Below are 14,080 nucleotides of genomic sequence, written 5' to 3'. Positions count from 1 at the left end.
GATGATGCTGAAAGGAATGAAAATGCCAAAAGAGGCAGATCTCCTATTTCAAAGACAGGAATGCAGAGAGGCATCAGGCTGTCAGTCTAATAATGCTGTAAACGTTTCTTTTGACCCTGTTCAATGCAAAATATTCTTAATGCTTAGTAAATATTCTTAATGCTTCATTAGCAATGGTCTTTGTCAACACTGACTAATTAACCTTCACGACATGCCTGTGAGTCAAATAATTAAGTATTATCACTCCCAAGTTTACAGATAGGAAAACTGAGGCAGAGAGGGTAAATGAGTGGCCCATGGCTGCAGTGGAAGTTAATGGCAAAGCTGAAAATAGAATTGAGGAGATTCTCTTTTAAGGTTCCGGATTAAAGATGATTTTAAATTCTTGCAGGAACACTTCTAGTACATCAGTAATATTATTGTAAGGGTGGCTCCAGGTCACTCTGTACATATGTAAATGGATCTTAGACCCTTTCTTAATCCATTTAGAACACGGAGTGTTCGGTAATAATGAAGAAGTAACTAATCAAAGGTCCCCTCCTCTGGGTGAAGGAAACAGTAACCAAATATTTAGAGACTTCATTTTCTTGCTTTTCAGCCTGTCAAGTCCTGTTTTTCTTGTTAAACTGCACTCGCTAGTGTTATTCTTCCTCATAGTGAAAATAACTTTGGGCTGGGCCTTTTTTACAGCCGGATGATATTTTTAGGATAATTTTATTTTTATACTTCAAGCTACTGGGCTTTCTGGTTTGCAGCACTCTCTCACCCAGAGTGCGTGACAAGCCACACTCTGTCTACTCAAATCCTTCCTTGCAAAAAACATCAACGTACTGCTGTCACCTACTCATAAAGGTTCTATTCCAATGAAGGCCATTGAAGTTGTTGGAAAGACCCCAGTTGCAATATCTTAAAGCAGTGGTTCTCAAACTTTTGTACTGGTGACCCCTTTCACATAGCAAGCCTCTGAGTGCGACCCCCCTAATAAATTAAAAACACTTTTTTATATATTTAACACCATTATAAATGCTGGAGGCAAAGCGGGGTTTGGGGCAGAGGCTAAGAGCTCGCGAGCCCCCAGGTAATAACCTTGCGACCCCCTGAGGGGTCCCAACCCCCAGTTTGAGAACCCCTGTCTTAAAGCACGTCTGCTGGCCTCTTTAGTGCACTGTGTGTCTGATTTTCTCCATCTCTCAGTCTGGATTGTAATTGCCTTGGAGTGAGGATCATGGTTTCCTTTGTGTCCTCTCAAGTGCTGAGTACCACTTAGTCACATAGTCACTGCTTAACCAATATGAGCTGTAGGGAGTCAGCAGCACCTCAGTCACTCTGCGTAAGTACTTACAGGAGAATAAAGAGGGATGGGAGTTTGGATGAAGTAAGAACCAAACCTGAACACCTAGTGAGCGTAGAATGTATTGTCTTGAAGTATTTCTTTCTTGGGCTGACCCGGAAGCCATAGTCGGACGCTGGAAATCTCACAGATTCATCGCGTTTAAGGCCAGAAAGGACCATTAGCTCACCTCGTCTGACCTCCTGTATGTCACAGGACAGAGAATTCCACCCACTTACCCCTGTATTGAGTCCAGTAACTTGTATTGGACTAAAGCATCTTCCAGAAAGGCATCCAGTCTGGATCTGAAGATATCAAGAGATGGAGACTTCACTGCTTCCTTTGGCAGTTTGGTCCAATGGTTAATCACCCTCACTGTGAAAAATGTGTGCCTCTTTTCTAATTCAAATTTGTCTGGCTTTAACATCCAGCTATAGGTGGTTCTTCTGCCTTCCTCCGCAGGGTTAAAGAGCCCTTTAGTAGTTTTAAATGTAGCTGGTATTTTCTCCCCGTGAAGGTACTTATACACTCTCATCAAGTCACCTCTTGAGCTTCTTTCTGATTAGCTAAACAGATTGAGTCCCCACTGTAAAGTATTTCCTTCAGCCCTGCAATCATTTTTGTGGCTTTTTCTGTCCCCCTTCCAAGTTTTTTCAGCATCCTTTTAAAATGCAAATACAGATCCACAATCAGTCTCAACTGTTTCCTTATACAGAAGCAAAATCACCACCACCCCCGCTTCTACTCACTGCTCCTCTGTACAGCCAACTTTAGTCCTTTTGAGCCACAGCATCGCACTGGAAGTTCATGTTCAGTTGTTTGCCTACAATGACCCCTAGATCCTTTTCAGAATCACAGCTTTCCGGAATGCAGTCCTCCATTCTGTAGCTATGGCCTCTGTCCTTGGTAGGACCTTGCATTTGGCTGTATTAAAATGCATCCACAAATTTTATCAACAGTGACTTTATCTTTACTTCCAGATCATTGATTAAAAATATTGAATAGTGTCAGGCTTAAAACCGATCCCTGTGGAACCCCATCAGAAACACCCCCGTGTGATGTTGATTCCCCATTGATAATTACTTTTTGAGATCTGTCAATTAGCCAGTTTCTAATCCATTTAATGTGTGCTTTATTGATATTGCATAGTGTGAATTTATCAATCTGAATGTCATACAGTATTAAGTTCAAACAAATTACAGAAGTCCATTAATCTAAACAAGAAATGAAATCAGGTTTATTCGATGACCTATTTTCCTTTAAAAAAGCATGCTGATAAGCATTAATTATATTTTTATCCTTTAAATCATTATTGATTGAATCCTATGTCAGGTTTTCCGTTATTTTACCTGGGGTTGATGTTCAGGCTAACCACCCTCTAATTACCTCTGCTTACCCTTTGTGAATATTGGCACAATATTAGCACTCTTCCAGTATTCTGGAATTTCCCCAGTAGTCCAAGATTTATTAAAAAATTAACATCAGTGGGCCAAAAATCTCCTCAGCCAACTCTTGGGTGTAAGTTATCCGGGCCTATTGATTTAAAAAAATGTAGTCCTAGTAGATGCTATTTAACATCTTCCTTCGTTACTAATGGGCTGGGAAGTACTTAAGCATCCTCATTCCAAACACAGAACATAAATATTTACTGAACACTTCTGCCTTCAAAAGTGGAGCTATTCTAGTTGGATTTGCAGACCAGATAGATTTGGGATATTTCTCCCGGTGATCAGAATTTTCAACCCCAGGGATTATATTATTCTGGTCAGTATTTGTATGCATTTAAAATTTAACAATAGATGGCCCTGAAATATAATCTGATACTCTGGGAAAAGTAGCTGAGACCGCTTTACTTACTCACCAGCTTGTAAAAACACAAGGCCATCTTTTATCCTAAATGTAATATACTATTTAGACCAGTTTATTGCTTCATAAACCATAGCAGAGAATAAACCATTAATACCTGTTCACTGATGTCAGTGAGAGCAAACGTGAATTGTTAGTTATTTTAATATTAATGTTTGACTGGAAATCTACAAAGGTTAATATTAGAAAGTACACTCCGTAGAATAGCTGTGGGAGAGAGCTAGACCCCAGCATTGCAGGCCTCTGCCTCAGCACTCGAGGTAATCCATCAGCTGCCATGCTGCTCTTGCCAGAGTCCAATAAGGTGCATTAGAAAGAAATGTCTCAAAATTGCTCTTGTGTAATTATGAACAGAAAGTAAGTGTCCCTCCCTCCTCTTCTCACATCCAGCTTCCATGTCCAGTTTGGTAACAGTCCTTGCAGACAGTGATGCTACCAGCATGAACTACCGGGTGAATTAGTGATGATTTGTGTTATTGTGTTAAATTGGCAGTGTTGGTCCAGTGAGATTACCGCATAGCTGCCATTTGCACTTGTGGCTTGTTTGGACAGTACACTGGGATGGTTTCATTTTGGGTTGTAGGGAAAGGTGGAGGGTTGCCTGGCTTTTTCGTCTAAGACCTGATGAATTTTTAGAATCATGGAAGGAAAATGCAAAAATGCTAGAAATATTTTTCTTTTTTTAATATAGACTATGGTGACAGGTCCAAAAATTAGGTCATAATCGAAAAGATCAGGTGAGTGGGAGTAAATGGGGAATTCTGACAGAATTATTTAACAGGAAAAGTAATAAACACACAGCACTAGTTAATGGGGAAAGCTATTGAACCACCACAATATAAAGGAATGTTTGTTTGGTTTGTTTGTTTGTTTTCAGGTTTTCCAAGGTTGTGGAAATCCCAAAATCAGCACAAAAGCATCCAGTGGAGAGGATAAGAAAAGAAGGGGAAAAGCTGTCACCGACGATAAATCCTCAGGGCTTGGACTGGAGAAGCTAGTAAGTATCTCTCTGAATTTATAAAACATTTCCCTATTGGAATATTTAAAACTGCCTGCTCCAATAGTGGGCTCATCATGTCTGTCCATGTCATGTGTCGGGATCGTCGCTGACCCGATGGCAGGGTGTTACTGAGAGCTGTGGGCACCAACCCCTGTTTGGGGTCAGGTGGTGTGTTCTGTATAACACAAGCTCAGAGCAAGCCCTCGGCTGCACTCTAGCCTTTGGTGCCTTCCCAATAAACCCTCAGATGTGCCTATTAAGTAGAAAAAGTTACTGACCTGTAGCTGTCCCACTGAAGACTCAACTAAGACAGTATTCTGGCTGCTGAGTTTCAGCTTCGTAGCACCAGACTGGTGGGACTCCCCAAGCTTGTCAAGAGGTTTGGTCCCTAAGGGTATCGGTAGCAGAGTGGAGCACAAGCCAGACAGCCCTTTCCTCCAAAACAGGCAGTTGTGCATCACCCTACTGAACTTCATCACTGCTCTTAGTTGCTTCTCTCTCTGAAGGTCCGGCCCTTGATTTTTTAGACCTGGTCTTGCTCTGCCATTTGTGTTCTGGAGCATCATCTCCTGATGATGATGTTGGAGTAGCTGCAATGTTGTCTCCCTGCAGCTTTGCTGCACTGTTGGTCCTTGTCTTTTATTGGACATTTCTGATTCTGTGGGCAACAGGCGGTGATCATCCTCTCTCCTCTCTGACAGGCTGATCCAACGCCTTGTTCTGTGCTGTCCCTCAGCTTCTCAGCACTAGATTACAGCACCTGGTCCCTAGCAGCTCCCTGGATCATTCCCAGCCTCCCTGCCTAGGCTGTTTTCCCTTGCTCAGACCTCTGCCCTACCGATCTGCTTCTCCTGCTCAGCCCTCCTGAGTCTCTCTGTCTGCCTATCAGAATCTGTTACCTGGCCTGCCCACTGCAGCCTGTTTTCAGGCTGCTGCCCACACTCTCACACCATCTCCCTGGGACCCTCATTCCAGGATCACACAATACCCGCTGTTGCTTAAAGAATGGTTTGTGGCCCTGCTGAGCTAATCTCTTCCCTTATGTCTATTTTAATGGGCGTGGCTAGGAAGGAGCCAGCACATCATTGTGATACATAGCTTTAATATCAGCTGTGTTATAAAACAGAGGAACAGAGCAGAACAGTCCTTCACATGTAAATGTTGGCCTCAGTTGGCCAGCTCCTTGGGCTGAGGGCTATTATTTAAGGTAATGTTAGTGCTCTTTTCCTGTATGTGAAAAAACAACAGTGCTCTCTCTGTGTTATAAAATAAATGAGCTATAACCATCTAGCTGGATGACCCAGCCTCTGGGGTTTAATAGATGTTTCCTTGGGCCCAGATTCTCCCTCCATCTTACAGGTTTCTGATGCCAAAGGGAAGCTGAGAGATATCAAGGATTACTGGGTTGCCCTTCCAAGCACACTTTGCAATGAGAAAATAACATCCGGCTCGGTGAATGAGGACAAGTGCTGGAACGGAATGGCCAAGGGGAGGTAAGGACGGGGTGTAGAGAAGCAAAGCAAAAAATCTCCATACTAGAACTTAAAGCTGCTACCAGAAAGAGAAGATAAAGATAGGTGCAGAGATAAGCTAGTTCTTCCCACATCCCTGCCCCATGAAGCTTTACAGCCTGTGACATAAACTCCATTATAGAGGTCGTTTCACTAAAATATGGTTGCCCTGAAGGGCCTCTCCCGCAGTTGCTTCAACCCTAATCCCGTGTCCTCTACTCACCAGGGTCTCTAAGGTCGCAGTAACTTCCCTGGTCCCGGCAGGGGGCAGTGTGAGGATCAGGATCCATTGAGGGCTGATCAGGGTAGTCAGGAACTCCTTTGCGTGAGTTCCTCTGCACCCCCTGAGCGGCTGCACACCACAGTTACGGGCAGATCCCCTTCCCCTTCCTTCTGCCCTGGTTCTGAGCACCCCCAGGGCTAGTCAGCCCAATGCACAGCTTGTTTAGGAGTCTGGCTATGGCTGCCACACCCCTTGTGGGCCTCTCAATCTCAGCCCTAGAACTGGCCCTGCTGTCAACTCCCATCAGTTTAAAGGGCTCAGCCCCAGCCTCTCAGGAACAAGTGCAAAGCTTAACCCTTGCCCAGAGGCAGTATTTGAGAAACGAATGCCTTGAATTTAAAATGCGTTGCTCTCTTAGACTTTTAAACATCGAAGCACGTTTGCCACAAAATTACGCACAGAATCTTCACACACTTTCGAAAGGCATTAAATGCCGTTAGTAGAATGGACAGATTCGCTTTGGAAGAAACCCAGAGGCCAGGGGCGGCTCTAGGCACCAGCAAGGCAAGCACGTGCTTGGGGCAGCCCATTTGCAGGGGCGGCAGGGATCCAGCATGGGAACTGAGAACCAAGAGGGGGCCCTGGGAGCTGTAGTTCCTTGGTTAGCTCCCTGCCTATAGAGCCAGCCCTGGAGCAGGGAAAGAACTACATTTCCCAGCATTCCCTTGGCCACTACCAACAGGAAAGAGGGGGAGGGAGGGAGGAAGCTGGGACCTCACGCTGTAGCCTGCTGTGAATGGAGAGCTGCGCTGTGAGTGGGGATTCCATATTTTAACATTCAAAAAATAGGACACTCCACGGGGAGGGAGGGTAGCCCCACCCTGCGCCCATCCACTCCCTCCGACTGCCCCCCACAGAAACCCCAACCCATCCAACCCCCCTGCTCCCTGTCCCCTGATCACCCCCTCCCGGGACCCCTGCCCCAACTGCCCCCCAGGACCCCACCCCCTATCTAAGCCCCACTGGTCCTTGTCCCCAACTTCCCCCTTCCTGAGACCCCCCCCCTAACTTCCCCCCTAGGACCCCACCCCCTACCTGTCCCCTGACAAACCCCTGGGACTCCCATGCCTATCCAACTGCTGCCTGTCCCCTAACTGCCCCCCCAAACCCCTGACCCATTTAACCCCCCCTCTCCCTGCCCCTAATTGCCCCCCCCCGAACCTCCGCCCCATCCAACCCCCCCTGCTCCCTGTCCCTTGACTGCTCCCCCCCCCCGGAACTCCCTACCCCTTCTCCAAGCCCCCAGCCCCCTTACCGTGCCACTCAGACCAGCGTGTCTGCATACGTGCTGCCGTGCTCCCCTGCGGAGCCACAGCCCCCCAGCACCTGCCTTCCAGATTTGAACACCTCAAAATTCAGGAGTGCTCAAGCTCAGTTTGGGCAGCTGTTACTTCATTTCTCCCAAATCAAATATACTGATCCACTGTAACTTGCTGTAGAAAAAGTAGGATATAATTGAGCAAGAAATGCTTCCCAGTGGTTATTAGGACTGGAATTGCTATTTTCAACAGCCATTGCCTTTTGTTTGTTTGTTTGTTTGTTTGTTTGTTTAAAAGGACGACAGGGATATTGCATTGGCAAATTCCCCATAGAAAGAAAGAGTGGAACAAAAGAATAATAAAGGCACCTCAACTTTTCCTCATTTATGTAGGACAGTCTTATAATATGCATCCAGATATCCTCCAATCACACAAGCTGAAAATTGTTCCACTTTACTGCAGTTCTGTAACCATATGGGAACCAATCGTGTCTGTGTTCTGTGCACATCTAAAATTCCTGCTGAATGACCTGCCGTGGGAGCGAGTTACCAGTGACCCAGGGCTGCGGCGGAAGGAGGGTGCAGATGGGGGGGGTGAGCCCAGGGCTGGGGCGGCAGGAGGTGTGTGTGGGGGGTAAGGGGGAACCCAGAGCTGGGGCGGCAGGGTGTGTGTGGGGGGGAGGGGGGAGAGCCCAGGGCTGGAGTGGCAGGGGGGTGCGGGTGGGGGGAGGTGAGAGCCCAGGGCTGGGGAGGCAGGGGGGTGCGGGTCAGGGGGGGAGAGCCCAGGGCTGGGGAGGCAGGGGGGTGCGGGTCAGGGGGTGAGAGCCCAGGGCTGGGGTGGCAGGGGGGTGCGGCGAGGAGCCCAGGGCTGGGACGGGGGGCAGCCAAAATTTTTTTTGCTTGGGGTGGCAAAAAACCTAGAGCCGGCCCTGCCAGAGGCGCTGCTGGGAATTGCAAACATTTACCTAGTTACCCATTTACGCACTGTTCCCTCTTAGACTTCACCCCTTGGAAATTCTGCCACCATAGAAGTACATTGTGCCCATGGTTTACACTTAAAACATTGTTTTGGGGCCAGATCCTCAGCTGCTGTAAACATCATAACTCTGTTACCGTCCCTGGGTAGCCCGATCTATGACAGCTGGGAATTTGGGCCTTGGTTTTTAAAATATTTTCAGGCATTGAAATGCCAAAGGTTTTTTTTTTTTTAAGTGCTTGACATTAAGCTGGGAGAAATGCAGCTTTAATGACTAACTAGCCAGCTTCCAGTTGATTGGGTATAAGGGTTTCCCAGCTGCCTTGTCAATCATAACAGGAGATGAATCCGGTAGTTCCAGTGCAGTCATGGACTCAGTCATGATGTGTCAATTTCCTAATCTTCCATGGGGTGATGAACCCCTTTCTTGTGTAATGGGCTGGATGTCACGTCAGCTACGCCACTGGTGCCAGCATGGGACCAGATCCTCAGCCTTGCACAGAGTTGACCTAGGCACTGGGGTGCTGGGAATCCTACCTTTCAGAAGTTGAGACACTCCACAGCAACTACTCTAGGGCTGAAGTAGCCTTAAATAGAGACCCAGGGGGTCATTATATTGTGTGATGTCCCTGGGGGTCATTGTCAGCAGCGTGGGACAGAGTCTGGGATCTCTGGCTCTAAAAGAGTGAGGCTATACTGCCTCAGCTGAAATACCCAAGTCTGTTAGTGCATAGCTGGTAGCAATAGGCAGTCCAACCACTAGAGGGAGACAGAGGCACACTGTAAGCTCTGGGTTGCACATGCAGTGGCAAATCCGCTGGCCTCCTCCCTACCCATTCCCGCCTCCCTTTGCCCTGCCAACCATGGACCCCCCAGCACAGCTGTGTTCAGTGCCTTGTGTGGGCCACCTGAATCCAGCCTTTTTCTTTCCACTGCGAGGGAGATCTCTGTAGTCAAAGAGTTGGGAGCTCAGATTGCACCTTACACTGGTGCAGGAGTATGTGCAGAAAGACAAACGAACCTGAAACATGAGGCTGCGATTGGAACACGAGTAAATACAATCATGATACTACCAAGCTGCAAAGCTCTCCCTCTCGTAGATGGTAGATTATCAGTTGTAATGGCAACTGTAATACCAAAAGGAGAATTTACTGTTTGGGAAAAGCAATGTGAACGAATTGATTTCCTGTGTAGGTATTTACCAGAGGTGATGGGAGATGGTCTGGCCAATCAGATTAATAATCCAGAGGTAGAGGTGGACATCACCAAGCCAGATATGACCATTCGTCAGCAAATCATGCAGCTGAAGATCATGACAAACCGACTGCGCAATGCTTACAATGGGAATGATGTGGACTTCCAGGATGCTAGTGAGTACACCAGAAATCCAAAGTAATGGGAAAGAGATGAGGACAGACCGTGAATGCCAAGTGATTTCTGAATGACGACTGGAGAAATTCCATTAATCCCAGTTCCTGAGAGTGCATGATAAAACGAGAGAGAAGACTAAATGCCCACATGCGTCCTGTAGTGGTATTTTTATTTAGATTGTACAAAAAATGGGTGACTGTTTTCCAAACACTGATGAGGATACAGTCCCTGCCCTACCGCGAGTACAGGGCCTGATTCATAACAACTGCTGGCCCTTGTTATGGAACAGAATGGAGTGTGGGTTTGCATCCGGCCTGTGATACTCCCGCATCCAAAAGGGCATTAGAATAACAGAATGAGGTGCACTGCTGACAGTACTGTACTGATGCAGGGTAACGTAGTCACCGTTTGTGTTCTGCAACACCCCACATGCCACCTAAGAGCCTGTTCTGTATTGGAAAGGAAGTTGGCTACAACCCAGGATGTTTAACCTCCCCCCGCCCCCAAGAAAGATGATGTGATGTGATCTTTAGCTGTCCCCTGAACAGCTCCTAGGGAATGGGGAAAGCATTCAATTTGAGCGTCACCTCCCGAGCTCTAAGTCATGTATGGTCAGAGCTAGGCACAGCATTCCCTTCAAGACTAGAACCTGCACCCTTTCTGCCAGGGCCGGCTCCAGGCACCAGCTGAGCAAGCTGGTGCTTGGGGCGGCAGATTGTTTGAGGCGGCATTCTGCCCAATCCTAGGGCGGCACAGCCGCTTTTTTTTTTTGTTGTTTTTGTTTTGTTTCGCTCCGGCCGCCCTGTAGGGGGCGGCGGCGCGGAGAACCAGAGCGCCCTGCAGGATAGTCCTCTTCCTTCCCTCCCCGCCGACCGGAGCGGAGCCCTCGCAGCAGGCGGCAGGAGGCGGCGCAGCGGGAGGGGCCGCATGGCAGCGCCCCTGCTGTAGCCCTGGCCGCCCCCTTCTCTCTCTCTCCCGCCCGCTCTCCCCCTCCCCCCAGCCGGACCCCCTGCACCTGCGCTCCGGCCGCGCCGCAGGTTTTTTTTTTTGCTTTGCCGTTCTGGCCGCCCCGGGGGGTTTTTTGGTTTTTTTTTGCTTGGGGCGGCCAAAAAGCCAGAGCCGGCCCTGCTTTCTGCTAGTGTGTGCACCAGAGATGTGTAAATCAATGTAAGATCACAGACGATGCAGCAAGCGTTGTATGTGCTTCCATTTAGTGCTGGGGTGGCCAAACAAAATGGGGCTATTGCTATGCTAAGGCACAATCTACCGGCAGCTAGGGCTGAAATGTCTTCGATCTCCCGTGGCCATATTTGATCTCCATGTTTGTGTAACCATTAACTCACCTGTGAGGAATTCTTCCCATAGAGTGTTATTCAGCAGCTTGGAATTTAGAACCCCCCTGCCCCCCAGATTGCAACAGAATCAGAATCTTTCTGGACACTTTTTAAATAAGTCATAGGACACTGCAGTAAAGAGTGTGCAGCCACCATGAAAATTAGCTGTAATTGTGATGAAAACCCCATACACCATCATTACAATCTAACCCATATTGACCGTGCTCTTCATCTGGGCAAGATAAAAAATCCACCTGAGAGAAACAGTGTTTTGCAGTCTGTCTTTTTCAGCTTCATTGTAGAAAACCCTTCAGTGTTTAATTTACATAGAGGAAGGCATGATAAAGCTTTAGAGACAGAAGAATGTCTGTGGTTCACTTTAGATTTGCCATCACAATAATTTTATATAAAATACAGAAGTCTCAAGAGAGAATCTGCCTTTTTAACCTTTTTTTATGAATATGAAGATCTCTCGCTAATAAATAAATAAATAAATTATTAACATTGAGCCAGGCTTTTCAGTAAAGTAGAAACAAAGACAAGATGTCTGGCATACATTTTGTGTTTCAGGTGAACATTCATGTAGACCCGAGCTTTGCTTTCCTTTCATTGTTCTAAATAACGATATTCAATTACAGTAGCCCATTTAGAACACTTATGTGGTCAGAAAAAACATCACAAACCAGGTCCGACATGTCAAAACCTTAAGCAAGTTGATTTTGTACTGCACAGCTCTGTACAGTGTTTCCATAGGGCCAAATGCTGCCCTGACAGACACCCCTTGCAACCCTGCTGAGGGCAAACATATTTGATTGAAAACTAATCTTGCAACTGTTACCCATCTTTGTCACCTACAGGGTAGAATACTGCAGTATTCTACTTAGAGTTACTCTTTAAGGCCACCCCACAGTCTGCTGCTCCTCCTGAGAAGTGCGGACTGCTGTGAGCACAACCCCTGTGCTCAAGCCTCTTTTCACTTTAAACCAATCTTCGTTATCCACAGCACATTGAATTCATCTCTAAAGATTATTTGAGAGTCTACAACTCACCCTGTACCCAAAATCAGCAGTTATGTTCAGCTGAAGAGACCTATTATAGTTCTGGGGATCAAACAGTCTAGGACTGGGGCTGGATTCACTCCGGCCTGAGTCAAAGATTCGTGAAGTCAACGGGAGTCTTTGTTGCCTTCCAGGGGCTTTGGATCTGATCCTTAAGAGCCCTGTGTATGTCTGGAGTTGACCGCCCTTGACAGTGCCTCAGAGATGAAGTTTCATGAGCCTCACACTGTGATGTAAGATGTTCTTTCTTAGTTCAGCTTTTAAACCAAAAGTTCAGGATTCATCTCTCTCCAAAGCACAAACAGCAGCCTACGGTGGGTGATCTTGTCACTTTTTAAAATTTTCCAATTAGCATCTAGCTGCTACAGCAGTAGGCCATTTAAACATCAATGTGAGACCAAGTACAGAAGGACCAATGTGCTCTACAGCCTTTACCTTGTTTGGCAGGGACCTGACTAACTGACTCAAGCCTTGGCCACAGATAACAGAGCCAGCTAACCACCTGACTGCAAGGGCTTGTGAGCACTCCACGCCATCCCATGTTCATTAAAGTACATCTAGTGAAGGAATACAATACATATTTTCCAATATATTCCAGACCATATACATGACCGATAGAAAGGAAAAACAGTGAGACAGTCGTAGAATTAATTCCCCTGGGATTCTCCCAACATCCCGTCTGTTTGAATTTGTAAGCATCTAGAGGCAGTGGCTGTCCTGTGCTGAGCACGAAGTTTGATTTGTCAGTCTCACCCTGAGTTTCTTTCTGTGTGCAGGTGATGACATCAGTGGCTCTGGGAGCGGTGATGGCTGCCCTGATGAGGTCTGCGGCAAAAGACTTTCCAAGAACCCCAGCACCAGGCAGCCAGAAGTACATGCTATTCCTAACCAGTCTGGACGTGGCATAAATGGGGCCAGCAGCAAATTTTTGCCTTCCTCCTTCCTAATCTTCCTTTCTGTGGCTGTTATTGCAACGCAATACTTGCGGCGGTAACTTACTTGCACAGCCATGAAAGAGACTGTGGCTGAGGTCTTAACTTTGCCAAAAAAAAAAAAAAAAATTAAAAAAAGGACAATATTTAATTCATCTTGGCAAAAAAAGAGGGAGAAAAAAAAGGTCTCAATTGTTTGTGATATCTGGCAGTGCTAGAGCTGTTTCATCCTTGTTTGGTCTTTTTTGAATGCTGGGCCCTTCTTTCCATACCTCATTTTTTATTTCATTGTTTTGCCACAGAGAGGTTCTTTGGGGCCTCAAACAAGCCTTTGCAGATAGGGGAAAAGAAAAAATGATCTTCAGAGGGTCATGATTTGACTGACAGCAGTGGAATATGCAGTTGACCTAATATTGTTATACAACCGTAGCCAAGAATGCCACTTACCACATTAACATCTAAAGCATGACAGGTTTAGAACAGTGCAACTTTTAAAATTAGGACTGACAACAGCAGCAAGCACTCTGTTATATTCAGGAGCTATTTCATGGTTTTCTACTGTATTTCTTAAGCAGGCAGAGAGATGATCCTTCACTCATTTTCTTTGATGTACATTTTTCAACTAATTTCTTATGCTAATACAAACTCGATTAGCAATGGGATTCCTTATCCAAGCGTTTGCAACCAAAATGCAACAGTCCTTTCACTTACAAGTACACAGGTAGTTTTGTTTACTAAAATTAGCCATCAGCGGCAATTAATAATGCTCCTACTTTAAAGTGAATGGGAATGAGTTAGATTTTGCGTGATATTTGGAAACCACTGAAGTTAGCTATTAATGATGGTCTAATCTAGACCTGCAATCCAGTATCACAATATGCAACGTTGAGGTGAAAATATGTGGGGTGAGATTTGTCATTTGAGAGGTTTGTTTCCAACAGGAGACTGAAGCTCTTTGTTAATGACAAAGACAACAGTAACCTTCTACCAAAGGGATCGTTGCAAATTGCTATTTTGTGAAGTCTCGCATATTAATACACATAGAGTTATGAGGCCTAAAGCAATAAGTTACAGTATTGGGAGTCAGTGGGTTATTACTTACTTCCCTTGGCAGTTTGTGTGCCCAGGAAAATGACTCAGATGTATAATCTGGGCTTTGAG

At 46.2% G+C, this 14,080-nt stretch overlaps 1 protein-coding gene across 1 annotated transcript in view; it reads left to right on the top strand.

Annotated features, from left to right (window-relative positions):
- GPC1 (glypican 1) overlaps positions 1 to 13,015 on the top strand; it is a 311,474-nt gene extending 298,459 nt beyond the window's left edge. The window contains exons 6-9 of the mRNA XM_065410912.1: positions 4,074 to 4,193; positions 5,556 to 5,689; positions 9,419 to 9,594; positions 12,764 to 13,015. Coding sequence (XP_065266984.1) covers positions 4,074 to 4,193; positions 5,556 to 5,689; positions 9,419 to 9,594; positions 12,764 to 12,981 — 648 coding nt within the window. The 3' untranslated portion in view covers positions 12,982 to 13,015. The remainder of the gene's footprint in view (positions 1 to 4,073; positions 4,194 to 5,555; positions 5,690 to 9,418; positions 9,595 to 12,763) is intronic.
- The last annotated feature ends 1,065 nt before the right edge of the window (positions 13,016 to 14,080 follow it).

Source organism: Emys orbicularis, chromosome 9 (genome assembly GCF_028017835.1).
Source record: "Emys orbicularis isolate rEmyOrb1 chromosome 9, rEmyOrb1.hap1, whole genome shotgun sequence".
In the NCBI taxonomy this organism is placed as follows: Eukaryota; Metazoa; Chordata; order Testudines; family Emydidae; genus Emys; species Emys orbicularis.
This window is presented reverse-complemented; position numbering and strand designations above follow the sequence as displayed.